This window comes from Sceloporus undulatus, chromosome 1 (assembly GCF_019175285.1).
Source record: "Sceloporus undulatus isolate JIND9_A2432 ecotype Alabama chromosome 1, SceUnd_v1.1, whole genome shotgun sequence".
Classification (NCBI taxonomy): domain Eukaryota; kingdom Metazoa; phylum Chordata; class Lepidosauria; order Squamata; family Phrynosomatidae; genus Sceloporus; species Sceloporus undulatus.
In genome coordinates, this window is record NC_056522.1 from 378,240,969 (window position 1) to 378,267,121 (window position 26,153).

The following is a 26,153-nucleotide window of genomic DNA, read 5'->3' on the forward strand; positions in this document are numbered from 1 at the left end:
TAGGAGGCCAGATTATTATTATTATTACTTTATTATTTTACTTTCTTATATCCCACCTTTCTCCCAGTATAGGCACTCAAAGCTGTGAACAGCAGGTTTAAAACAATGCAATTTAAAAACAATACAACATTAAAATGTATAAAAATTAAAATTAAAAACAATTAAGCAATTTTAAAAGTTAAAATAATTATGAGTTAAAATAGAATATATTAAAAATACAAACCTTAAAATTTAATCAGCACAATATTCCCAGCCCTTATCAATTTGCAAAGAACAAGAACGGCACAAGAACATCTTTACCTGCCGTCGGAAGGACAGCAGGGATGGAGCCATCCTGGCCTCCCTAGGGAGGGAGTTTCAAAGCTTAGGAGCAGTAACTGAGAAAGCCCTTTCTCTTGTTCCCACCAAACGCGCCTGAGAGGGTGGTGGGATAGAGAGAGGGGCCTATCCGGATTATCTTAATTCTCTGGGGGGCTCGTACAGAGTGATACGGTCCTTCAAACATACTGGACCCAAGCCATAAAGTGGGCTGCACTATCAGGGAGCTGGGGATGTTTTACATGGAGATAGAAGGTTAAGAGGTGACATGATAGCCCTGTTTCAATATTTGAAGAGATGTCATGTTGAGGAGGGAGCAAGCTTGTTTTCTGCTGCTCCAGAGACTAGAACGTGGAACAATGGATGCAAACTACAGGAAAAGAGATTCCACCTCAACGTTAGGAGGAACTTCCTGACAGTAAGGGCTGTTCGACAGTGGAACACACTCCTTCCTCGGAGTGTGGTGGAGTCTCCTTCTTTGGAGGTCTTTAAGCAGAGGCTGGATGGCCATCTGTCAGAGATGCTTTGATTGTAAGTTCCTGCATGGCAGAATGAGGTTGGACTGGATGGCCCCTGAGGTCTCTTCCAACTCTGATTCTGTGACTCGATGCCCACCCCTTCGTTAGTGTGACTATTTTTTCTGATGTTGAGGAAGGAGATATGCCAGCCAGTGAGAATAAAAACAATGCAGAAATTTCCCTTGTGGCCACTAGAGGGCATGAGTAGAACTTTTTAGGTAACACATTAAAAAGAAATAGGATAGGGGCAACATGTTCAACTTTCTATCTGTGGCCTCCAGGTAAGATTGCCATTTGTCCTGGAAAACCTGGAGAATCCTGAATTAAAAAATGTCCCAGCTGGCTAGGCCAGTTGAAGCAATAAATCCCAGATTTCTTGTTCATTGCAGACCAAGTTTCAGTGACAATGAAGCAGGAAACTGTGCAAGAAGACTGGCAATGGCAGGAGCCTTATCCCACGGTGCCGGCTGTGGTTGCTCCTGCACAGGGCTAGCATTGCCACATTATTCATCTATCCACTCCCCGTTTTCCCTGACAGGCCCAGAAAGTGGAAAAAGAAGGAGGCAAGCAGAGATGACTTTGTGTTACGTGGTGGTTGTGTTGGTGCTTTGAGCCTAGGGCTAAGCCTCTCTCTCTTGACACCAGTTAGGCGGGAAAAGAGAGCTCTTAGCTTGGTACTAGTTCTGAGGTTGAAACATTAAAGTAGAAAAAGTGCAAAGATTAATGTGTTGAATCTGCATAATCAAAATGCAAATTAACAGTATGAATAATTGTAATAATTTGCATATGCAAATCAGATGCTTGGATATAAGGGACTGGAATATGGCAACCCTACCCCCAGACCACTGCTTTAAAACTGTTGGCTGAATGTTCCCTAATTCTGCCTCCCTTTTCCTCACCCAGGAAAACAAGGTCAAGTTTGCCCAGTACCTGGAGAAGGAATACAAGGTGAAGATCAACCCGGCATCCATGTTTGATGTGCAAGTCAAGAGGATCCATGAATACAAGCGGCAGCTCATGAACTGCCTCCACATCATCACCATGTACAACCGTGAGTAGGGGCTGAGTGCACACAGGCAGTCTGACCCTTTCAGATCTGCATCATATGGCCTTTATTTATTTATTTATTTAATGTCCCACTTTTCTCCAAAAATAGGATTCAGATTCAATGGTTTACTATAGCCGCTTGCCAAAAAACGATAAAATATTAAACAGTTAGTCCAGTTAAAATATTACTTTTAATACACTGATTTAAAAACAATTTGCTTTAAAGAGATTCCGCCCACACATTAGGAAGAACTTACTGATGGTAAGAGCTGTTTGATGGTGGAAAATGCAATCTGGGAGTGTGATGGAGTCTCCCTCTTTGGAGGTTTTCAAACAGAGGCTAGATGGCCATCTGTCACAGATGATTTGTGTATTCCTGCACGGCAGAATGGGGTTGACTGGATGGTCCTTGAGGGCTTTCCAACTCTATGATTCTGTGACTCTGTGGCCTATTAAAACAACAGATAGTGGCTTTCAGTGCAGATGCAGCCTTTGTTGTGTATTCCTAAGAGGCACGGATTTCGACTGGATGACACTTGGAATCTCCTCATAGAATCATAGAGTTGGAAGAGACTGCAAGGGCCATCCAGTCCAACCCCATTCTGCCATGCAGGAAATCTAAATCAAAGCATCCCCGACAGATGGCCATCTAGCTTCTGTTTGAAGACCTCCAAAGAAGGAGACTCCAGTGCACTCCAAGGAAGGAGTTTGTTCCACTGTCAAACATCCCTTACTGTCAGGAAGTTCTCCTAATGTTGAGGTGGAATATCTTTTCCTGGAGCTTGCATCCATTGCTCTAGGTCCTGTTCTCTGGAGCAGCAGAAAACAAGTTAGCTCTCTCCTCAATATGACAACCCTTCAAGTATTTAAACAGGGCTATCATATCACCTCTTAACCTTCTCTTCTCCAGGCTCCAACTCTAAGATTCTAGTGGCACTAGAATAACTCTTTATTCACAGGATAATGATGCAGTTATAGTGATGTCGCATGGTAGTGAAAGGAAAATCCCTCAATGCTCCCATCACTTTTGGCTGTGTGATTGTGATAAACACTACCCTGTCTCTGTGTCTTTTCATTTCCTGAGTAGAACACTGAGTACTTGCCTAAGTCAAAGTGACCTGGCCTTGTCCATTTGAGCTTGCTCACCTCTAATACTGCTATGTTTCTCAGGCATCAAGCGAGACCCCATGAAACTGTTTGTGCCCAGAACGGTGATAATTGGAGGCAAAGTAAGTGTGCCATTTGTTTTCTAGCATTGACTGACTTTGTGATGTACAATAACATGGACAAACCACAAAACAATGATATCTTTATTGGGACAACTGAAATACATGTTACAAGCTTTCAAAGCTCCACTGGCTTCTTCATCAGGCAACGGTGTTAAAAATCATACCAAAAAAAATGACATGGATAATCACAGACCTACATTTTGTCAAGATGTTGTTGCTATTGTTCTGTGTTAAGATGGTATGGAAATGTATCCGTAGAGATAGGGACTCTCACAAAAGACAGAGACATCATGGATCTCAAAGGGAGTACCTTTTTTTGTTGCTAATGGAACTTAAAGTTTATTTCCTGGACTTTAAAATGCTTTGTCTACCACATCAGCTGAATGAGGATAAATCACTCTTTTAAGTTTTGGGTTTACTGCCCACTACATGAAAGATATCAACTATATACCATAGTCTCCTGTCTCCCCTCCCCTACAAAAAGGATATTGTAAAATCCCCCAATACTTAGCTTTTTCTTGCTGGGAAAGTGCTCCAAGCCCTGTAGTCACAGTTTGCATTCAGGAGCGGAAACATTGCTTTGGTAGAGGGAAAGGAGGGGCAAGTACAACCGTGGTTATGTCAGTCAATTCTAGATGGGTCACACTTCCCCTGAAAGACTTTGTCTGCAGCTTGCGGGTGCTCCTCGACTCATCTCTTTACCTGACAGCTCAGATGGATGCGACAGTCAGGAGCACATGTTATCAGCTTCGGCTGATACGCCAGCTGCGCCACTTCCTGGAACCGGGAGACCTTGAAACAGTAGTACATGCGCTGGTCACCTCTCGATTGGACTTCTGTAATGCACTCTACATGGGGCTACCCTTGTGCCAAGTTTGGAAACTTCAGCTTGTACAAAATATGGCAGCCAGGTTAATTACAGGTACTTCTCGTAATGATCACATAACAACGCTTTTGAAATCCCTTCACTGGCTGCCAATTAGTTTCCAGGCAAGGTACAAGGTGTTGGTGATTACCTTTAAAGCCCTACATGGCTTGGGTCCAGAATACTTAAGGGATCGCTTTCTTCCCTATTGTCCGTCCCGCACTCTAAGGTCCTCGAAGGGGAAGAATCTACTTCAGCCAATAAAATCTAGGCTAACCTCAGTTACCCAGAGGGCCTTTTCCATCACTGCTCCGAAGCTATGGAATGACCTGCCGAAGGAGATCCGTGACATTTCTACTCTTACAGCCTTTAAGAAGGCTCTTAAGACAGCTCTCCTCCGGCAGGCCTTCCCTACCTAGTTCCTCTCCCTTTTTACTGTGACTTACATTGTTCTGTCCACCAATTCTTCTCTTAAATTAATGAGAAGAATTAAATTAAAATTAATTAAAATAAAATTCTTGCCTCAAGAAGAAAACCCTTCCCTCTGTACCTACTGTCATCATCAGACCTGGGAGGGAGTGAAAAAGAGAGGCCCAGTTCCATCAGCTCTAGCTGTGAATTCTTTTAGCTTATTTTATTGTATTCTCTGTATTTTTATTGCGGTAACCCGCCCAGATTCCTTGTGATTGGGCGGGCTATAAATAAACCATTATTATGATTATTGGCCCTTGGACAACTGACCCTGCTCTCTTTTCAGGCTGCTCCTGGCTACCACATGGCCAAAATGATCATCAAGCTGATCACCTCCGTGGGCCACGTGGTGAACAACGACCCCGTGGTTGGTAACAAGCTGAAGGTCATTTTCCTGGAGAATTACAGGGTATCTTTGGCTGAGAAAGGTAAGGCTAGCCTCTTCAACTGTTTCCCATGATAATAGGGTTGCCATTTGTCCCGGAAAACCTGGAAAATCCCAGATTGAAGGGACTAAAATATGTTCCATCCAACTGGGCCAGTTTCAAAAGGCACAGATAAAGTCTCACTTTCATTATCCAAAGATTGATAAACCATAAGTAGTGGGAATTGTAAGCACTGAGCTTATGTTTGAGATACTCACAGTTCTCTCACAGGCTAGCAGTTCATCAATTTTGAATTGTTTGGAGGCCTTGTTGTATTTACCTATCCCCAAACATGTTCTGGAATGGTTTTTTTCCTTCCAATTTAAAATTTATTGTAGATCATCACAGAAAGAAACCTAAAACAAAAAACAAATTCAAAACCTGAAATATTAAATTCCCAAGGTTTTATAGTTCTTGGCTTCCGTTTCAGTCTAAGAGAGTCCCTAGTAGAGCAGAGTGACTAACAATAAAGCCAAGGAGGAAAATAATGAGAATGCAAATGGGCAGGATAGAGTTTCTAAAACAAAGCAAATGAGAGGTAAACAATGCTGCACAAAAATAAGATGCAATAGTCAGCTAGAAAAAGCCAGACATTTTAGGCAGGATGAGGCGGAAGAATTAAAATGCAAGATACAAGGATTAAAAGTAAACAAAGATATCAGAGCTAGTTAAAATGCCACCTAACTGTTCTGATGCCATCTTGCCTCCTGACTGAGCCAGTTGAAGCAGTAAATCCCAGATTTCTCTGTCAGCACAGACCAATGGGTAGATTAAAATGTGGCAGTGGTGACGAAGCAGGAAAATGTACAAGAAGACCAGTGGGAGCCTCATCCTGTCTCTCAGGCACCGGTTGCTACTGCACAGGGGTAGCATTGCAACCTTATTCTTCTATTCCCTCCCCTCTTCCACCAACAGGCCCAGAAAAGAAAGGAGGTAAGCAGAGATGGCCTTGTGTGATTATTATGTCAGCGGCTTGAACCTAGGGTTAGACACCATGATGGAACGTTGCTTCCAAACAGCTAGGAAGAAATAGAAGAAAAATGTCTGGTACCAAGGTTGAAACGTAATGGGAGAGGTGCAATGATTAATATGTTGAATTTGCATTTTCAGAATGCAAATTAATAATATGCATAGGTACAATGATTTGCATAATATGCAAATAAGATGCCTGGATATGAAGGACTGAAATGTGGCAACCTCTGAGTACTGATACCTATTATATAGTCAAAATGATACTATCCATGCACCAAAGAAGAGGGGCTAGCATGCTTTGGGGAGAACCCCAGGTGTGCAGGGGAAAATATTTTAGCAGGGAAGCTAGGGGACCACCTGCCAGTCAGACAACCCAGTGAGCGTGCTCAGTGGGAACGCAGTGGTGACAGGGTTACAAATGGTTACGTAGGATGGAGCTACAGCACTTAAAGTGACATCAAACTTCATTATTTCTATGGTATAGATCAGTGGTCCCCAAACGTTTTTGCACTACTGGTCCCTTACCTCTTAGATGACAACTCTAGCACCTCCTCCCCAAAGATATATTTCTTGATGTCTATTGTTCTACTGCACATTCAAAACAGCCAATCTCAGTCACTGCTCCCTTTGCCACTCAGTCACCCTAGGACCAAGTAACTGGAGCCAGTGAATGTGAGGATGGCTACTGTCTACCATTGACACAAGATCCTCCAGCTACAGGAGTGGGGTGCAGGGGGAGTCCAGGGATTCTTTCTTCTCTTAACTCCCAAAGCAGAAGGCTGTTGTTAGAAGTGAGAGACAGCAGTCTCCAGCTTCAGGAATGAGGTGTAGGAGGAATCCAAGGATTCTGCTTCAGGAGTCAGTCTGTCCCAAAATGGCACTGCTCCAAGCCACAGAAGAGATGCCTTGCACTGAAACCACACAAGAATTTCCCAGCCACCACACTTAGGACTTTATCACATGGGGATGGGCATCCTTATCCCGTCCAGAAAGTGCGGGTGAAATGTTGGGGTGTGAGTATAATAGCAAAAATAACAGCAGAGGTTTGAGGAAATTTAACAAAACTTTAATTAACAGAAGTCCTCAAAAAAACTGAAGCAAAACAATATGAATAGCACAGTACAAAATCCAGATATAGCAGCATGCATACATTACCATGAGGACAGCATGGAAAGCAGGATTCAGTGAATGCTCCCAAGACCCAGTAGATCCACCAGGCAATTATACCTTTCTAATTAGTTAATACAATCACCTGGTCTACTTAGCTCATTACCATGGTCTACTCCTGTCTGCTCACTAGATTCTCATCCAGTCACAACTTATTACCTGGACATGAAAGTGATTGCGAGAAAGGCTTTCTCACTACTTCATGATGATTCTGTCATGTTCCATCAGTGAAATGGAATTGCATTAGTGGGATGTCCCGATAATGCCAAATGACGGGAAATGAGGGGGCAAGTCCACTTCACTCACAGGAGACATTTCTGGGTGGGATAATGTCCAGATAAGCACGATTTAGTGTGAAAGTACTTGCTGTGATCACACAAGAATCATGGGATAGGGATGGGACAATGACATCCCCCTCCCCCAATGTGATAAAGGAGTTTATCACATGGGAGGAATTTCTCTTAATTTCGAATGAAAAGAAAGTGGGGTCAGAACACATTCATGTGAATTCGCTAGTTCAGCAAATTTAAGTGAATTCAAATTGCATTTGAACTGACTTCCCATTGCCTGAAAATAGCTTGCCATTGCTTGAAATTGCGTGTGATTGCCTCTCACGCAATCATGTGAAACCCCATGATTGCACTCGGACTGACATCCCATTGCCCGAATTTGCGTGTGGTAGTCTATCACACAATAACGTTAAACCCCATGATTGAGTTCAGATTGCCATTGGATTATACTTCCAATTTCCCTTGTCTGATAACATCCATAGTCCATAGTGAAAGAGGCAGCTAAGGGAGTGAGTTCATGTGGGGAAGTGAAGAGTAGAAGATACCACCACATGAATAATATAATAATAATTTATTTATATTTTCCCATCTCTCCCAGATGGATCGAGGCAGGATTCCAATCTGAAAATTACATACAAACACTTCAATAAAGCACAATAGCAGTGATAATTCCACTAAAGTGACCAGCATGGCTCTGCAAGAGTTTTAAGGGACCCTGAAAAGAAGTTTCATGCAACCATCATCCCCACCATGGTCCTAAACGCCCCTGGCTCCCCTTGTCTTTCTTCTGCACCAGTACTTTGACTGAAAGACCCCTTTTCTCCTCACTGCCCCTCTGGATCTTTCCACCACTCCCGGGGGGGGGGGTACTGCCCATTTTGGGAATCATGGTGTAGATGCACCCTTAATGGTCTTACATGTGTGCAATCATTTTCAAATTAAAACCAGACAATATAAATTGGTTAAAACAATTTTGAATAATGTAGCTGTAAAACAGGGGAGCCAGCATGGCATAGTGGTTTAGATGTTGGACTATGACTCTGGGGACCAGGGTTCGATTCCCAGCTCTGACATGAAACCCACTGGGTGACCTTGAGCAAGTCATTCTCTCTCAGCCTCAGGGGAAGGCAATGGCAAACCACCTCAGAACAAGTCTTGCCAAGAAAAATCCATGATAGATTTCTCTCATAATCTTGAAGACACAGCTATATGTCTTTTTTGTTCAGTGTATAATGCCAGTGTTGTCTGAGGATTGCTCTGGTGGTCATGTGGCCAGCATGGCTGCACCAAATGCTGTTACCTTCCCACTGAGAAGCAGTACTATCTATCTACTTGCATTTGCATGCTTTCAAACTGCTAGGTTGGTAGAAGCTGGCACTAGTGACAGGAGCTCACCCCAACATATAGCTGTGACTTGAAGACACAGCTATATGTTATAAAACATATGCAGCCTAGATACAATCAGTTTGGCCCAAAGGCTTTAATTAAAAGCCAGGTTTTAACTTGATATTGAAATGATGCCAGTGTTGGCACCAATCAGGCTGCTGGGGAAGGAACTTCTTCCATGTATTTCTCTATTGATGAGACCTGGAGAAGGGCCTCTCCAGTAGATCTCAATTCTCAGGCAGGCATATAGAGGAAGCAAAGCTCCCTCAAGTATCAAGGTTCCAAGCTGTTTAGGGCTTAAAATGTTATTGCCAGCACCTTCAATGCAGATCAAAAATGTATTGGCATCCAGTGCAATTCTTTCAGAACTACTGCTGTAGGATATCTTAATGGAATGCCAGTGAGCATTTGAACTGCTACATTTTGCACTAGCTGCATGTTCCTTGTTGTCTTCAAGGGCAGCTTCACATAGAGTGCATTGCAGTAGTCAAATTGAGATTACCAGGGCATGGACTACTGTGGCTAAGTTGCAGTTCACTAACAGGATTCCATTGGGTTTCTCCACTGTAACTAATGGAGCCATAAAGTTAAGAAACATAGACTGTAATGGAGAATGTCAACCAGTGTTTCCAAGTTCTATTTTTCCATGTACTGTATAGGTTTGTTGTTTTTTGTTGGCTGTGAACAATAAGGGTTCGGTGCAGTGCAACAGCATCAAGGATGTTCTCTTCTCGGCAGTGATCCCAGCAACAGACTTATCGGAGCAGATCTCCACAGCTGGTACAGAGGCCTCGGGCACCGGCAACATGAAATTCATGCTCAATGGGGCTCTGACCATCGGAACTATGGATGGTGCCAATGTTGAAATGGCAGAAGAAGCCGGGGAAGAGAATCTCTTCATCTTTGGCATGAGGGTGGAGGATGTGGCGGAGCTGGACCGGAGAGGGTGAGTGGGGTTGGGAGGCCATGTTTCCACATATGATGCAATGGCAACTGGGTTGAAAATGGATGGAAAAGCATGCCTCATTTCCAAATGGCATAGGAAAATGCAGGAGGGAAAACTGGGACCCAGGCTTGGCACAGTTACCATTTTGATTTAGAGACACAGGAACAAAAGTAATTCAGAATGGACTGAAGCAAGGTGTGCCCTTGTTGTGCGACTGATAACACTCAGATGTCACAACTACACTAGGACTCTTGTGTATGGGCTCATACTCTTGATTGCACACTTGTGCAAGTACTTGGCATTGCATAGGTTGAAGGATAGCCATTGGTGTGATCCATAAAGCTTCAAGCAGTGTTATGCAGTTGTTGAAGTTAGACACATTGTGTCAACTCAAAGGACAGAACCCAAAGGGTGCTCAGTAACGGCTCCTCTTCATCCTGGAGAGAATGACCAGTGGGGTGCCACAGAGCCCAGTGCTATTCAACATCTTTATCAGTGATTCAGATGAAGGAATAGAGGGCATGCTCATCAAATTTATAGATGACACAAAATTAGGAGGTGTACATGTTCCCAGAAGACAGAATCCAAATTCAGAATGACCTTGGCACATTAGAGGGCTGGACCAAAACTAACAAAATGATAAGTAAATGGACACCCTGAGACCCTGCCATTCAAAAACAGAACAATATGCAGATTAACATGGAAATCACCTCTTCTCCACCAACAGTATATATACTCCACTATTTTCCATGGCAGCATTATACAATCATAGAATCATAGAGTTGGAAGAGACCACAAGGGCCATCCAGTCCAACACCATTCTGCCATGCAGGAAATCCAAAGCATCCCTGACAGATGGCCATCCAGCCTCTATTTGAAGACCTCTAAGGAAGGAGATTCCACTACACCCAAAGGAAGGAGTGTGTTCGACTGTCAAACAGCCCTTACTGTCAGGAAGTTCCTCCTAATGTTAAGGTGGAATCTTTTTTCCTGTAGCTTGCATCCATTGCTCTGGGTCCTAGTCTCTGAAGCAGCAGAAAACAAGCTTGCTGCCTCCTCAATATGACATCCCTTCAAGTATTTAAACAAGGCTATCATATCACCTCTTAACCTTCTCTTCTCCAGGCTAAACATCCCCAGCTCCTTAAGTCGTTCCATTTAGGACATGGTTTCCAGACCCTTCACCATTTTAGTCGCCCTCCTTTGGACACATGGCTCCAGTTTCTCAATGTTCTTTTTGAATTGTGGTGCCCAGAACTGGACACAATATTCCAGATGGGGCCTGACCAAAGCAGAATAGAGTGCACTATTACTTCCCTTAATCTAGACACTATACTTCTATTGATGCAGCTTAAAATCGTATTGGCCTTGTTAGCTGCCACATCACACTGTTGACTCAAGTTCAATTTGTGGTCTACTTGGACTCCCAGATCCCTTTCACATGTAGTCTCGTTCAGCCAAGTGTCTCTGAAGATGCCAGCCACAGCTGCTGGCTAAACGTCAGGAATAAACTCTTCTAGAACACAGCCTCATAGCCCCCAAAACCCACATAAAACTATGGATGTCAGACATGAAAGCTTTTGATTTCACTTGCTGGATCTCTGTTGCTCAGGTTGCATGATTTCCACCTCCTTTTAGCAGTTTCGGGTAGGGAAGGCAAATACTTTAACCTTGTAAAGTGTTATTTCCATAAGTGAATAATGTAAAGCGAATGTTAGTGAGAGTCAGAATGCTATAGTGGTTGCAGCATTGGAGTAGGACACTGAGAGACCAGGGTTCAAATCCCTGCTTGGCCATAGAAAGCCACTGGGTACCTTAGACAAGTCACAATCTCTCATCCTCAGAGGAAAGCAAGGACAAACACTCTCTGAGCAAATTCATGATAGGATTGCCATAAGTTAGAAATGACTTGAAAGCACACAGCAATAACAACAATTTTAGATGTGGGACCCATGTCTAAACATGAAATTCATTTATGTTTCATATACACCTTATACACATACCCTGAAAGTTATTTTATACATAATACTTTAAAATAATTATGTGCATGAAACAAAAAAATATCGGTTTTACAAACCAAGATGATGGGGGCTGTAGTCTAATGCATCTGGAGTGCAGTAATTTGGAGTGGTTTAGCCATAGCACCGGAGACCAATTGCATCCTAGCAATGCAGTATGACGACTTTATTAGTAGTATCTGCTTCGTTACCTAATCAGTAATTATCTTATTTGGTGGGTGTGGAATTCTGTGCCTCCTCTGGTTTAATTAGTAGGCAGTCTTGAAAGGGAAGAGAGGAGAAACTATAGATGTTACAATATAATAATCAGCCATCTCCAGTATGAGCTACCGTACAATTAACTTTTTTAAAAGCATCTGTTTTCATGTTTCACAGTCTGGAGAAAAATTATCTAGATGTCCAAGGCCTGAGGGGGGGGGACTGCATATTATACAGGTTGAGTGTCCCTTATTTGAAATGTCTGGGACCAGAAGTGTTTTGGAATTTGGATTTTGGGGAATTCTGGAATATTTGCATATACATAATGAGATATCTTGATGATGGGACCAGTGTCTAAATAGAATTCATTTATGTACTGTATACATCTTCTACATAGCCTGAAAGTAATTTTATGCATACTTTAAAATAGTTTTGTGCATAAAACAAAGTTTGTTTACTCTCAGAAGGGTGAGGTGTCACCATCTCAGCCATCCATGTGGACAATTTTAGATTTTGGAATATTTTGGAATTCTGGGTAAGGGAGACTCAACCTATCTCCAACCAAGCTTAGAAAAGGTGACTTTTGGGGATAGCATTTCCTAGAATTCCCCAGGGTCCCAGGGATTCTGGAATTTGTAGTCCAAAATAATATTTCCAAGTGCTTGTGTAATCTCCCTCACTTAGTGTTAAAGCATCCTCTTCATGCTTGCTTTCACACAGGTACAATGCTCAAGAGTACTACGACAGGCTTCCTGAGCTCAAGCAAGTCATCGACCAGATCAAGAGTGGGTTCTTTTCACCCAAAGATCCTGACATGTTCAGAGACATGGTCAACATGCTGTTCCACCATGACCGGTGAGTGGAGAAAGATTCTTGCCAATTATTGTGGCTACAGCTGAGCTATTCAGAAAAGGTGGCTCAGCCATGCTGTAGTTTACCAGGCCCACTTTTGGTCAAATTCTGCTGTGCAAAAGTTTTAAATCATATGACGGTTGGGTTGGATCTGTGTTCTGCTGGGCTGGTGGGTGGGGGCTTCCCTCCCCCCTCCTCTTTTTGACAGCCCATCCAAACCCCCCCAAAATGATACATGAGGGCTTACAGACCTTTAGCATAGAAAAGGGAGAATTCACCCCAAATTAGATAAATGCAGTGGACCCTCAGTATCGGGTGGGATAGCAAAATCTCTGGATGCTCAAATTTCATTAAATATGATGGTGTAGTGAAATGATTTCTTATGTATAAAATGGCACGATCAAGGTATGCTTTGGGTTATTTATATATGTTCTTATATCTTTTCAAGCCGTGATGGTTGAATCTGTGGATACGGAGGGCTGACTGTGAACGTTCCATATTATTACCAGTACCTATTATTGGAACAGGGAAAAAGCATGAATCGAGGGAAGCTAGACATAGATGTGGAATGTATAAACAGTGACTGGAAGCTGTGTGGGGAAGGCATGTCCCTGGGGTTGATTCTTTGAAAGAGTAGTTCACTCTCTCGGGTTGAGAGTCGTGTTGGGGCATGTAGAGACGAGCAACATGGTCTTGACAAGTCCTTCCTCTCTGGGGGAGGGGGGGAGTGGGAAGCCAGTTGCATCTCATTCCATCCTGGCTGGGAGAAATTTAGTTTGCACCCAGTCCCCTTGGGAGCAGCAATCGAGCAGCCAGTCGAGCAATGACTCTCGCCCATGCCAGAAGCTTGGCTGATCCAGCAGGGTGATAGTTAGGGATATGTTGATGATCGTATTGTCATTTATTTTATTTTAAAAAATTTTATGAGATACTGTAACAGTGCTCAGTAGGCGAATCTTTTTAACTTCTTCTGGCTTCATTTTGCTCACTAATAGGTTTAAAGTCTTTGCAGACTATGAAGCCTACGTCAAATGTCAAGACAAAGTCAGTCAACTGTACATGGTAAGCAAGGTGCAGGGTGGGAAGAGGGAATATTTTTCTGGCAGGACTTTGGATGGGCAACCCAGGTGTCCTAACTCACCAAGTGTACAACTACATGGTGTTTCATGCTGGGCCGCCACAGTTCAAGAGGGATATTGACAAACTGGACTTTACCCAAAGAAGGATGACCAAGATGACCAAAGGTCTAGAAACTAAACCCTATGAGGAATGAGTTAGGGAACTAGGTACGTTTAGCTTGGAGAAAAGTGAGAATTGATGTGATAGCCATCTTTAAATAATCTGAAAGAATGCCATGTAGAAAATGAAGTGAACTTATTTTCTGCTGTTCCATAGACTTCCCAGCTGCCCCGTTCAGGACAAAGGTAGTTTCTCTAATCTGTAGGGTGCAGGGCAGGGAGTGATGTGAAAAGATTACGAGTCCCACATCAAAAAGGCAGGGTAGTGCATCTGCTGCAGGTTTGAATCTAAAGAAGCTCTCCATGGTTCTGAAAACTCTTTCACCTAAAGAAGTTCGGTGTATTGGATAACTCCTTCAGAGTAAAGCCTAGAGTGGATTTGCCACTCCCACTGACATGGGAGTAGGATTGGTGTCAACCCAGTGTGGTAACTCATGCTGTCACCCCCCAGGCAGTTGGCCACCCAACAGCTCCAGCGAGTGGGAGGTACCAGCATAGGGAGGGATCATGTTTGCCTCCCTCTGTACATGGAGCAAAGATGAGGGCTTTGGCCAGGCCCCCCAGTGATCCTTCGGGCCTGCAAAAAGGGAGAAGGGGGAACATGGAAGAACAGGATGCCAATGCCCACGCTGTTACAGTAGCACTACCTGGCCTAATATCCCAAAACACCTCCCTTCCCCGCAGACAAAGAGTGGGAAGTGATGGGGTGATGGAAGGAGAAGCAGTAGCAAGCAGGGAGGGGTGCTTGCCATCCATGCTTCCCCTCTTGACCACCTCTGCTGCCCTCCCAGTCCCAGCTAAACTGCCTGGCACACCACTCAGTTGCCCCTTCTACCACCCAGGGCCACTGTGTTCCTGGAGGGGGTGGTTTGCACCAGCCACTTGGCTGGTGACAGGAAATAGAGTCAGTAAAAGCGGTGGCAGCATTGGCAATCACAGATTCCTCCGCTCCTCCAGAAGGAAGAAGTCTATGGCCATCTCTGTCACCATTGCCTCCCTTTTCCACCCTGCCAAACCCAGAAATCTGTCCCATCAGAGGCCGCAGTGGACAGACAGCAGAGGCACCCTGAATGCTAGAAGAAGGCTGGGAGGGATCTTGGGACAGAATGAGTGACTGCTCCACCAGGTGTTATCCCCCTTGGAGGTGTCACTAAGTGGGGTCCACACACCTGCCACCCCCTACTGATGCCTCTGGACATGGGAGCCTCCAGCCACTACTGTGCATATGGAAATAAGACATTTGGCATGGCTAAGTCAGGTTCTTAGCAGGTTGCTTCCTTCACAGAACACCAAGGAGTGGACCAAAATGGTTATCAGGAACATTGCTTCCTCGGGGAAGTTCTCCAGTGACAGGACCATCAAGGAATATGCTCGGGACATCTGGCACGTCGAACCTTCTGACCTGAAGATCCCCCCACCCAATGTGCCCCGGGATGTGGCAGATGAGATGCTGGCCAATGACACGGCTGAGAAGCTGCACATGTGAATTTGGAAGAACCTTGCAAGTTTAGCCTGCTGTACTGGATGTGATGGGAAACACGTCCCTTTCATTGCCTAGTGCATAGCAGAAGTAGATGTTACCCATTGTTTTTCTTTTGTGTGTGTAAGTGCTGAAGGAGATGGGAGGATTTTTGGCAATATTGTAGAAATGCAGATAAATTGGAGTGTGTGTGCTTTACAGATTTTAAATTTGGTTTCAGTGTCATCCCTTCCCCTCCCCTGGGGTCCTGGGAATTGTAGTTCTTGATGCACTTGGGAGTTCCTCTAACTGGAATTCTCTATGATCCCAGGGAGGGAGAGGTGGGTGTGGAGAAGTCATAAACTCAATATCTCTCAAGACAGACAGGCCCAGAGATAAAATCTGCTTCTAATCAACACTGTAAGAAGTACCAATGGTAAGAATGAGGGTGCATCTACACTGTAGAAATAATATAGCTTGACACCACTTTAATTGCCATAACTCCATCCTTCAGAATCCTAGGATTTGTAGTTTTGGGAAGCACCAATACACTTTGGCAGAGAAGACAGAAGACCTTGCAAAACTACAAATCCTAGGATTCCATAGAATGGAACTGTAGCATTTGAATTGGTGTCAAACTGTGTTATTTCTACAGTGTAGATGCACCCTAAATTTATCCAATCTTTTTTTATTTTAAAAAGAAAATGGATGACTATTTAGTAGAGACCACAGCACCTGCTCCTGAGAGGTGATAAAACAACAAAAGGAAGCTAAATCTCAGAATTGCCACGGCTGCTTGTAACTATCTTATAATCAAGGATCTTTTCTCAAGAGGTTAGGGTAGGAACCTGCTCCAAATTTTCTGTAATCTTTCCACATAGCCCAACCAATGTGCTTTAAAAATATACCCTGTGGTATATAACAGGTGCTATGTACTGGATGCCCCTTGCACTACTACATCTCTTCAGCAAATTGCCCCATGCATACTGAGCAGCTACCCACCACTGGCCTGCAGATGCAGTAAGTGGAAAGAGAATGATCTGTTCAGCAACTATTTAGGGGATCCACTTGTAGATGTATCTGTACAAAGAATGCAAAAAAAAAAAATTTCCCAGAGGTCCCAGAGCATCTCTTTGTGTTGTTCCTGCACACTGTCTTGTTGCTTCCAATATAGAATTGTACATTCCTGAAAATCTGCATGACAAAATAAAACAAAAAAACCACGCTTGTTATTACCATTTCTTTTATTATCTGTGACAGGTCTAGGATCTGAAATTGAAGGTCTCCTTGCTGGTGTGGTCTTGGGGTTGGTGGCAGATCTGGCTGCATAGATGTCACTTAATGCGCTTGAGAAAATTTCTGTTGGGGCAGAAAAAGAATAGCCAGAGACAGATTTTTAATAAGATGCCCAGGTTGTGGGTTCACTTTGAGCAGCCTTTCCCAACCTTTTTACCTTTGGGATGAAATAATTTTCAGATCTCAGGGAAGCCCCGCATGACAATTACTATAGCAATAGCTTTTCAAAAATGTTTAATTTTAATCTCTCTCAGAACCCCTAGCTGAGATTTCATAGAACCCCAGTTCTAGGAAATCCTGGTTTAGAAATCCTAACAGCAATGGCTTCCACAATGGTTTGTAGAATGAATGCAAAGTGGAGAGGAGTACATCCCATAGTGTTCTATGTTGGAGTTGTGTTGTACAAATTGCCACATCCTGAATTATGTGTTGATTTTCCTATGGGTTGCAAAGTAAGGTTGTGAAATCAGATGCACAACTGAAGGAACAGTGCCTCTAACTGTAGCATAAGCAAACCAAGGTGCATCAGCCAAGAATGCACTTGCATACCCCTGCTGCTTCTGCAACCCTGAACTGAGGCTGAGGTCCTGGATATGGAAGACACATCTCCATAGCTCTGTCTCTCCATGCCACCCCTCCAAAACTACCTTGTTAAGCAGCACAGACCCTCCCCCCCAAACACAGCTGTTTCCATGTTGTCAGAGACAGTGGCATCACTAGCATTGGCATCACCCGGTGCAGTAATTCATGGTGTCACCTGCCCCAATTGACCTCCTTCTATACCGCACCATGCAGAATCCTTAGTCACGTTTTTTTGTACTAAGGTTACTCATAAATCATAATTCTCGTAAATCGCTCAATGTAATGACAAGAGTTGTGGCATAAAACAATGAGCCAAATTAAAGTTAAACTTTTAAATTACAATACCATGCGCACAGGCTAAACAGTATTTACATGTATATAGTTTCATGTGGTTAAAAAGGAAATTTGGTAAGATGCAATGTTTCTTTGTTTTTTTGGGGGGTGGAGGGTTTTTTTTTAACCTAACATTTAATTTTTGTAATTTTAAAAAAATTCAATTTCAATTTAAAAATTAAAAACTAAATTTTAAATTTATATTTTTAATTTAAAAAAAAAGAACCAAAGGCCTCTCCTTTCCCTCCCACTAAGCCTTGCCCCACATATGCCATCTTCAGCATTTGAAAGGGACACAGGTGAGTGCTACAGGGCATTTCTGCCAAAAGGCAGATGTTTGGAGAGCAGTAGTGTCTTCCTCTCCTTGGGGTCACCTGATGCAGCCCACATCCTCCTGGTGATGCTCCTAGTCAGAGAGAAGGAGGAATCAATGTGGAAGCTGCTCCCCAGTGTAGTTTGCTATGCTGTGAGAGGTATCCATAGAAATCTCCAGGCATCCTTGGGTGGCCCTGGGGATGATGTCCTTGAAGTGCATCCAGTTACTGGAAAGGACAACGGTCCTCCCAGTCCAGTTTCACCAAAGTGCTCCGAAAGCATACTTACTTCAGAATAGAAGCGAGTTCGGGGTTAGTTGCTATGTGGTCGTGGCCCAAGCCCATGGCTGCCGGGAAGGCAATAAACTGGACACTGTCTTTCTTCTCAGAGGCATTGTAGGCAATATCAAAGACCTGTGAGTGTTGAAAAAAGGGAAGGCGTGAGATGCCGGCACATGGAGACTGGCCTGATTGTATGTTCTCCAATGATCAATCAAATCTGGAATGGTTTGCTCCCATTTTTTTTAATCAAAGTATTTTTATCCTATTCTTTAATCATGAGATCTTAAGGCAGCAAAGAGATTAAACAACAGAGACAATTCCAGGTTAAAGTTAATATATAATTTAAAGAAGATGAAAATGTATTAAACAATTCAAGCATGTTGAAACACTCCAAAAAGGCTTTAAAATGTTTAAATGCCCCTGCTTGTGGAATGGCAAGCAATACATGCAGAAATTCCCTCTTTGACACAACCATTTTTTTCAAGATTGCCACAGAAATATGAGAAGGCATGACAGTGTGCTGGGAAAAACAACTCAAATGTGCTGGAAAAAACAACTCAAACAACAACAAACCCATCCTTCCATTCCCATCCACAGCCATCCCCCCACCCTTTAAAAAGACACAGTAATGATTCTAAAGTTACCTTTCTTCCCAACTGTACTGGTATGACTTTATCATCTTCTGAATGTAAGATCAAAAGAGGACTGGACAACACTTTGACACTGAATGGAGGAGAAAAAAGGAAGTTGAACCAAAACTTATTCTGTTTTTTCATAGCTTTAGACCATCAAAACAAACTGAGCTACCACTATCTACTGATTTGACCCCCTCCTTTCCCTAGTAACTCAGTAGGAAGTTACTTTGGGGGTATTTTTCATCTCCAATGCTGCAAAGACTTTCTCCCCCCCCCCCCCCCCCCCCCGCAACCCTTGTGAGAAGATGAAACCAAGCAAAGGCACATGAAAGTGAGTGTGAGAGCTAGACGTACTTTTAAAGGAAAAGGTTAAGTCTAACCTGAATAAAAAGATAATGCTTTACATGAAGGGCCACCTTCCCTTCAGGCACACTTAGGAGTTAGAGAACTGACAGCTGACTAAAGAATTCCGGATCCCTCCCCAAATCACAGAACCCAAAATCCCATAGGGCAGAGCCATAACAGTTAATGTGGAGTCAAACCGAATTAACTGTGTAGGGCACACACCCCTTGAGACCAGATTTTGATGGGCCGCAACTCCCCGCATGCAAAGCCAGCATGGCCAAAGTCAAGCAAGCATTCCAAGGTTTACATCACCTCCAACTTTGCACAGATGAAAACTGGGACAGTTATGGCTGAGCCACATCAGAGGGTAGTGAAAAGAGTGTGTGGCCAGGTAATGAGAGAAGAATGTTATGAACAAGGAAGGATACACAAAACAATGGTGGGAATCCTGTTGTTGACGTAGGTCTTGATACCTGAATGTACATCCGTGGGATTATAATCAGGCAGTTCTACAACATCTGTCTCCAGTAAAGGGCTGGTGTTATATTACTACATAGGGGAGCCGGCAAAGTATCTGATGCACAACAGGACCAATGAGCATGACATCAGCTGGGGAGTGCCAATGTGCATCAGGACACTCTTGCCACTGTCCTGTTATACGTCTTCCCAATTCACTGACAAAGTTTCCTAGTGCCTCTGCTATGTAGCTAAGAGGCTGTACAGACCAGTGATAAATGTCGACACTGGGGCAGAGTGGGGGTGTGTGGTGGTCTCACACTGTATGCCCCAACTCCGCCCCCATGCTGGCATGACACCACGCACCTCACCACACAGTGCGAGGTGTCATGGCACTCCCTTGGAGCAGCATGTACACGTGCTGCACCAAAGGAGTGCCAAAAAGCGGTGGTGCCAGCAGCTATGGCGTCCTTTTCACAGCACGAAAAGGAGCCACTTTTTGCACCTCCTTTTTGTGCCACAGAAAGACCAGATCACAAATTTTGTTTCATGCACATAATTATTAGAAATACTGTGTAAGAAATTACCTTCAGGCTAGGTGTATAAGGTATATTCATGTTTAGACTTGAGTCCAACCTCCAAGATATCTCATTAGGATAAATGCAATTATTTCAAAATCCAAAAAAAAATTCAAAATATTTCTGCTCCCAAGCATTTGAGATAAGGAAGACTCAACCTGTAGTTCTCAAAAGACTGTGGGGCACTATTAAGTATTTGGGGGTAAATTTTTAGTGGGGGGAAGAGGCTCTAGAATCTCGAAGGGGACAAAGTAGTCCGACAGTCTGTGACTGTCGCTGCAAAAATGTTTTTTAAGACTGCTGGGCAGAGAGAACAAACGGGAAAATGTGAATTTCATGAGTGAGTGCACCTCCATCAAGTAACCATCAACAGCTCTCTGAAAAACAAACTCCAATGGTCCCAGCCCAAATACAATCTCAATTAATTGATGTATAAGCAGTTCTCTTTCTGAAGAGCAGTGTATTTATATGCACTTTCACACACACCTCTCAAAAAAACTGTCCCAATTTGACAAGAGGAGTCCCAATTAATCCTCAGTTGTCCCATTTTTGCCCTTGCCAGAAAGCTTGGGCAAAAGCAAACTGCAGCAGCCTCTCCTAATTAGCCCCGTCTTCTTCTCCTTCTCCTTCTTCTTCTTCTTCTTCTTCAAGAACCATTGCTAACTTGGTCACTCTCTGATAATGCTTTACATGAAGGGCCACCTTCCTTTCAGGCACACTTAGACATCTCTGATGTTGCTAGGCCACTTGGGCCACAGTTTCCAACTATGAAAAGTTGGTGGGGGGAACCACTTTATTTGTATCTATGCCAAAGTCAAGGGCAAGCTCGTTAAACATTTAACCACTGTGCATCGCTTCAAGGGCCTTGGTGCGCTGAGAGACAATAAATAAATGCAGTAGATTATATTATTTTAGATTGCTGACTGATGATAGACAGATGGATGGATAGACAGACAGATCAGTCAATTGCTGGCTGGCTGGATGGATGGATGGATGGATGGGCAGGCAAGAACTTACTTTATATCATTTCGAAAGTACATGTCAGCTCGGGCCATTGTGTCCAGGACTAAATATTCAAAACCAGGGAATTTGCGATAGATCTGGTGAGGGGAAAGAAAAAAAATAATCTGTATTACAGAAGACGTAAAGGCTGTAAGAATGGACAGTTTTCCACCAATGGAAATTCCAACAAGCTATTGCAACTGTACATAGGTCAACATGGAAAACCAAACACCTTGCACTGTTCCCTGCAATCGAAAGGATTACATGGCTTCAAACATAATAGCTTTGATCTCCCCCTTTCACTGATAGCTACATTTGAATGGGTGCAAAAGGGCCAGAGTTTTTGGATGCTTTTTGGAGATATAACTCCCAGAATCCTTCAGTCAGCTTGCCCACTGACTAGTATGGCTGGAAGATTCTGGAAGTCATTAATTCAAAAAATCAAAATTTCCAAGCTTCAACCTTTTCACACTCTCTGTCTCTCATGCACTTTCACACACATAGGAGTGTATCAGACAAGGGAAATTGGGAGTATAATCCAATGGCAATCTGAATGCAATCATGGAGTTTAACATTATTGCATGATAACCAACTACATGCAAATTCGGGCAATGGGAAGTCAGTCCGAACGCAATCATGTGGTTTCACGTTATTGCATGATAGACTGCCACACGCAAATTAGGGCAATGGCATGCTATTTTCGGACAATGGGAAGCCAGTTTGAACACAATGCGCATTCACGTAATTGCGCTAAACTAGCGACTTTAAGTGAATGCATTCTGGCCCCACTTTATTTTCATTCGAATGTAAGAGAAATTCCTCCCGTTTGATAAACTCCAGAGAGAGAGAGAGAGAGGGAGAGACAGCTCTATTTCACTGGTTGCTACCTTGTGTACTCAATTCCAGGTGCTTCTGAAGTCTCAAGCAAGTGAACCAAGGCACACCATCATGCAAGGCCAAATGCAAGAGGCTGGGGCCGAAGAGAAATTCCAAAATATAATGAAACAGGGGCCTTTCTGCATGTGTCTGACCTATCAGAGGTGGTAAATTAAATTTTAAAAGTGTGCCATGGTGGTTTGAATGTTGGATTCCAACTCTGGAGACTAAGGTTTGCTTCCTGGCTTGGCCATGAAACCCACTGGGTGACCTCGGGAAAATCACATGCTCTCAGCCTCAGAGGAAGGCAATGGCAACCCTCTGAACAAATCCTGTCAAGAAAACCCCATGATAGGCTCACCTTAAGGTCACCTTAAGTTGGAAACAACTTGAAAGCACACAACAACAACAAAATAAAAGTATGAATGAACCGATAAAACAATAATACAAAACGTTCAAGAACAAGCAGCATAACCATTTGCTTGTGTAAGCAGACATCCTTCTTTTTTGGGTTTTTGTGGGCCAATATCCTCCATTTTGCAGCACCTTGTTCTCCTTTGTAGTTATTTCATCTGGTCACATTGCATGTGAGCCCACTGATAATCTGCAATTTCAGTGAGGCTAACCACCTGATCCCATTCAGTTTGTATGGAGTCATTCAAGTGATAACAGAAATGAGCAATGCCATTCTTCCTTCAGCCTGGGATGCTAGCCAGTGAGTGGCCTGGAGCGATTGCACCCACTGAGCCATTGATAATCCGGCCCTGTCACTGGAGGACTATCACAGTAACTCAGCCACACTGTCACACAGTCTGAACCGGACATTATCTGTGTCACTAAAAGAAGGGAAGAAAGACTTACTTTTGTAAGGGGGATGTTGGCCGCTGCATCTCTGATGTTGGTATAAGGAGCTTCGAGAACAATTGCATCCACTATGATTCCATCTGTGTGGGGGGAGATGGAAATATATCAATCAATCAATCAATCAATCAATCAATCTTTATTAACAGTCAATAGACCCAGCAAGACATGCTATAACTTAAAACCATAGAAAGTTTACGTAAAAGGTACAAGTAGTTTATATAACATTAAATTATCAGATTGGGTTACAACAATAGAGATTATTTTTGATTATATATTTATAAATCTAAAGTAGGTATATTGCCATTAGTCAGACCCCCTTTTTATAATTCGTTCCCTCTAATTTTAACGGCTAGAGACAAAAAATCTACAACAAAAAGTTAATGTTTATGCATTTGTACAACAACAAAAGAAGGGGTTAAACAGAGGGTTAAACTTGCAGGGGGAAGACATGGAGATATGGATAAATCCTCAAAGGAAGACTCTTAGGGGTTATTTACACATTTCATTTTGCAACGTGATTAATAATAATCTCAAACATTCCCAATTTGTTGTTCACACTATTTTTAAAATTGGAACTGTATCTCTGTGTATCTCTGCAAGTTTGTTTGCTTATATGGGTCAGCACTGCAAATAAAGCTAGAGTCGATGATGCGGGGGTTATTCAGATGGTGAAAATAATCTGGGTTGAATCTTTGTTGTTCAGATGCATTTTGAATGCATCTATTTAAGTTTTGGAGGGGCTGCCAAAAAAAACCCTTAATCTATTTCCTGAGGGCTTTTTTTGTAAAAGATTCACATTGTTGGCAGTATGAGCAACCGATGAAAATAAACCCAGGAGAAACTGGGATAAAACTCTGCATGCCTTTAATATGTTTCAAATACATTTGCATTGTCGACTCCATCTTTATGCGAGTGCTGGCACCTGTGAGCAACAGAACTTGCAGAGATGTGCACAGATTCAGTTCCATGGTGTGAGTAACAAAACTGAAATATGTGAGTGTGTGAATGTGTGATTATTCACACCATCACACTAAAAACAACAACATCTGAATGATCCCCCAGATGTATTCGAAACACGTTCAAGGCAAAAAGAGTTTTATCCCAGTTTTTCCCAGGTCTTTCCACATCGGTTATTCACACAGCTGACAATGTAGATTTTTCAGGAAAACCCGACAAAAACACACGAGATCAGTAATCCCAGGTTTTGTGGGGGTTTTGGCAACCTACCAAAAAACTTAATTGGATGCATTCCAAATTCATGTGAACAACACAGGTTCAATCCACGTTCTACCGGGATAATTTACATCGACTCAATAACCCTTTATTCATGCCTTTAGTCTACCCATCCCCATCCCTACCAGCAAGAAAAAGAAAACCAAGCAAGAACCTGCAAAACCAGATACGCAGGTCTAGCAGAGACATCCTACCCAAAGCCTCTAGGTTGAATCCAACTGACTCAGCCTTCAATAACAGCCTTACATTAAAGAGAAGAGAAACTTAAAAGTGGCCCTAAAAGATGCCAACAAAACAAGAGCTGAGTTTCCTTGCAAATTTGTTTTGGCTGCAATTTTCATACCTATCTTTCCTGAGAGCTACACCACCATCATCTGTCACCATTGGCTGTGGTTCCTAGGGCTGATGGAAGTTGCAGTCTAACAAGAGCCATAGGCTCAAATGTTCCCCAACGAATATTTCAATCTGTCCACATTTTCCCCACTCAAAATGGGCAAGGGGGGGGGGAAATCTATCCTCCCCCTTTTGTTAGTGGTTCTTTTGCAGAGCTTGGAAAAGCCCCAGAATCCTCCAACAACCATACTGGCTGCAGGATCCTGGGAGTTATCATCCAAAGAAGTAACTCTTCCAAGCACCTTCCCCAAAAATACATATTACCTAAAGCCTCCCCCCTTGAAAGGCTGACCCTTCCTCTTTGCACACATATCCGCAGTTACCTGTTTCTTTCAGCTTCCTTGCTGTATTGGTCGCAATTCTGCAAGAAAATAAGAAATAGGGAGGTATGAGTCTCCCAGCAGCAAATTGTAACGGTCATTATTATCATTATCATTATCATCAACTTTATTTATTTATTTATTTTTATCCCTCCTTTCTCCCAATATATTCAAGACGGCGAGTCTTTTTGACATGCCTATCAAATGAGAACTCTTGGCCGAAGCAATCTCAACGTCACTATGTCATTTTAGAAGGTGTGTGTGTTTATATGATGGAATGATTTGCCATGCAAACAAAAATCCCTTAACAAACACAACCAGAATAGCAGGTGAAAGGCAAAATTAAAAAACTCTTCCTGAATTGCTAGTATTCTATGTGCAGGATTTTCCCCCTTTCATTCAATCCTGTGGGCCCCCATGCAGTTAGAAGTTTACAACCTCTTAGGCTGCATCTGCATTGCAGAAATAATGCAGTTTGAGACTACTTTAACTGCCATGGCTCAGTGCTATGGAATTCTGGGAACTGCACTTTTGTGAGACATTTAGCCTTCTCCATCAGAGAGCTCTGGGGCCACAACAAACTACAAATCCCAGGATTCCATTGCATTGAGTCAAGGCAGTTAAAATGGTGTCAAACTGTGTTTTTTCTGCAGTGCAGATGCAATCCAAAAGGACTAAGTCCTGGCTTTTGCAACTTATTTGTCACCTAGAGTCAGAAGTCAGAACACCGGAGCAAACAAGAACAACCAAATAAACCCTTGGTTATCTCTCTCTCTGGCTTTACTTCATAAATGAAGATTCAGGAAGGACTCATGATCCCGCACTTTCTACAAGCACGTTGATGACTAAAAAGGCCGATCTGAGATAAACAAGTCTGGTTGCAGAAAGCATAGCGGAAAGTCTCATTGGGTGATGTTTCTGGGTTGTGGTTCTTTCTGCGTTGTCGTTTCTCTTCGAGACTCGTTTGGTGTGAGCTTTCGAAAAAGGCTGCAGCATCATGGATAGTGCATCTCCATGCCTCCCGGTGCAAGGCCAGGGCAGACCATTGTTGGTGATCAATTTGGCCGAGCCTGAGATGTTGTTTCAGGGAGTCCTGGTATCTCTTCTTTGGGGCGCCCCTCTTATGCTGACCCATGGCAAGTTCACCGTAGAATACTATTTTTGGGAGGCGATGGTCCTTCATCCTAGAAACGTGTCCTGCCCAGCGCAGCTGCGTCCTCAATAGCATGGCCTCAATGCTGGTGA

General features: G+C 43.1%; 2 protein-coding genes across 2 annotated transcripts in view; one reads left to right on the forward strand and one right to left on the reverse strand.

Annotated features, from left to right (window-relative positions):
- The window catches only part of LOC121927249 (glycogen phosphorylase, liver form-like), a 74,754-nt gene extending 58,786 nt beyond the window's left edge, over window positions 1-15,968 (forward strand). The window contains exons 13-19 of the mRNA XM_042460952.1: window positions 1,713-1,887; window positions 3,054-3,112; window positions 4,735-4,876; window positions 9,427-9,634; window positions 12,571-12,705; window positions 13,698-13,764; window positions 15,226-15,968. Of these exons, the coding sequence (XP_042316886.1) occupies window positions 1,713-1,887; window positions 3,054-3,112; window positions 4,735-4,876; window positions 9,427-9,634; window positions 12,571-12,705; window positions 13,698-13,764; window positions 15,226-15,426 (987 nt within the window). The 3' untranslated portion in view covers window positions 15,427-15,968. The remainder of the gene's footprint in view (window positions 1-1,712; window positions 1,888-3,053; window positions 3,113-4,734; window positions 4,877-9,426; window positions 9,635-12,570; window positions 12,706-13,697; window positions 13,765-15,225) is intronic.
- A 657-nt stretch (window positions 15,969-16,625) lies between these two features.
- Window positions 16,626-26,153, reverse strand: part of ABHD12B (abhydrolase domain containing 12B) — a 23,296-nt gene continuing 13,768 nt past the window's right edge. Inside the window, exons 8-13 of the mRNA XM_042460965.1 lie at window positions 24,912-24,949; window positions 22,960-23,042; window positions 21,238-21,320; window positions 18,851-18,929; window positions 18,214-18,338; window positions 16,626-16,758 (exon numbers count right to left, since the gene is read on the reverse strand). Coding sequence (XP_042316899.1) covers window positions 16,734-16,758; window positions 18,214-18,338; window positions 18,851-18,929; window positions 21,238-21,320; window positions 22,960-23,042; window positions 24,912-24,949 — 433 coding nt within the window. The 3' untranslated portion in view covers window positions 16,626-16,733. The remainder of the gene's footprint in view (window positions 16,759-18,213; window positions 18,339-18,850; window positions 18,930-21,237; window positions 21,321-22,959; window positions 23,043-24,911; window positions 24,950-26,153) is intronic.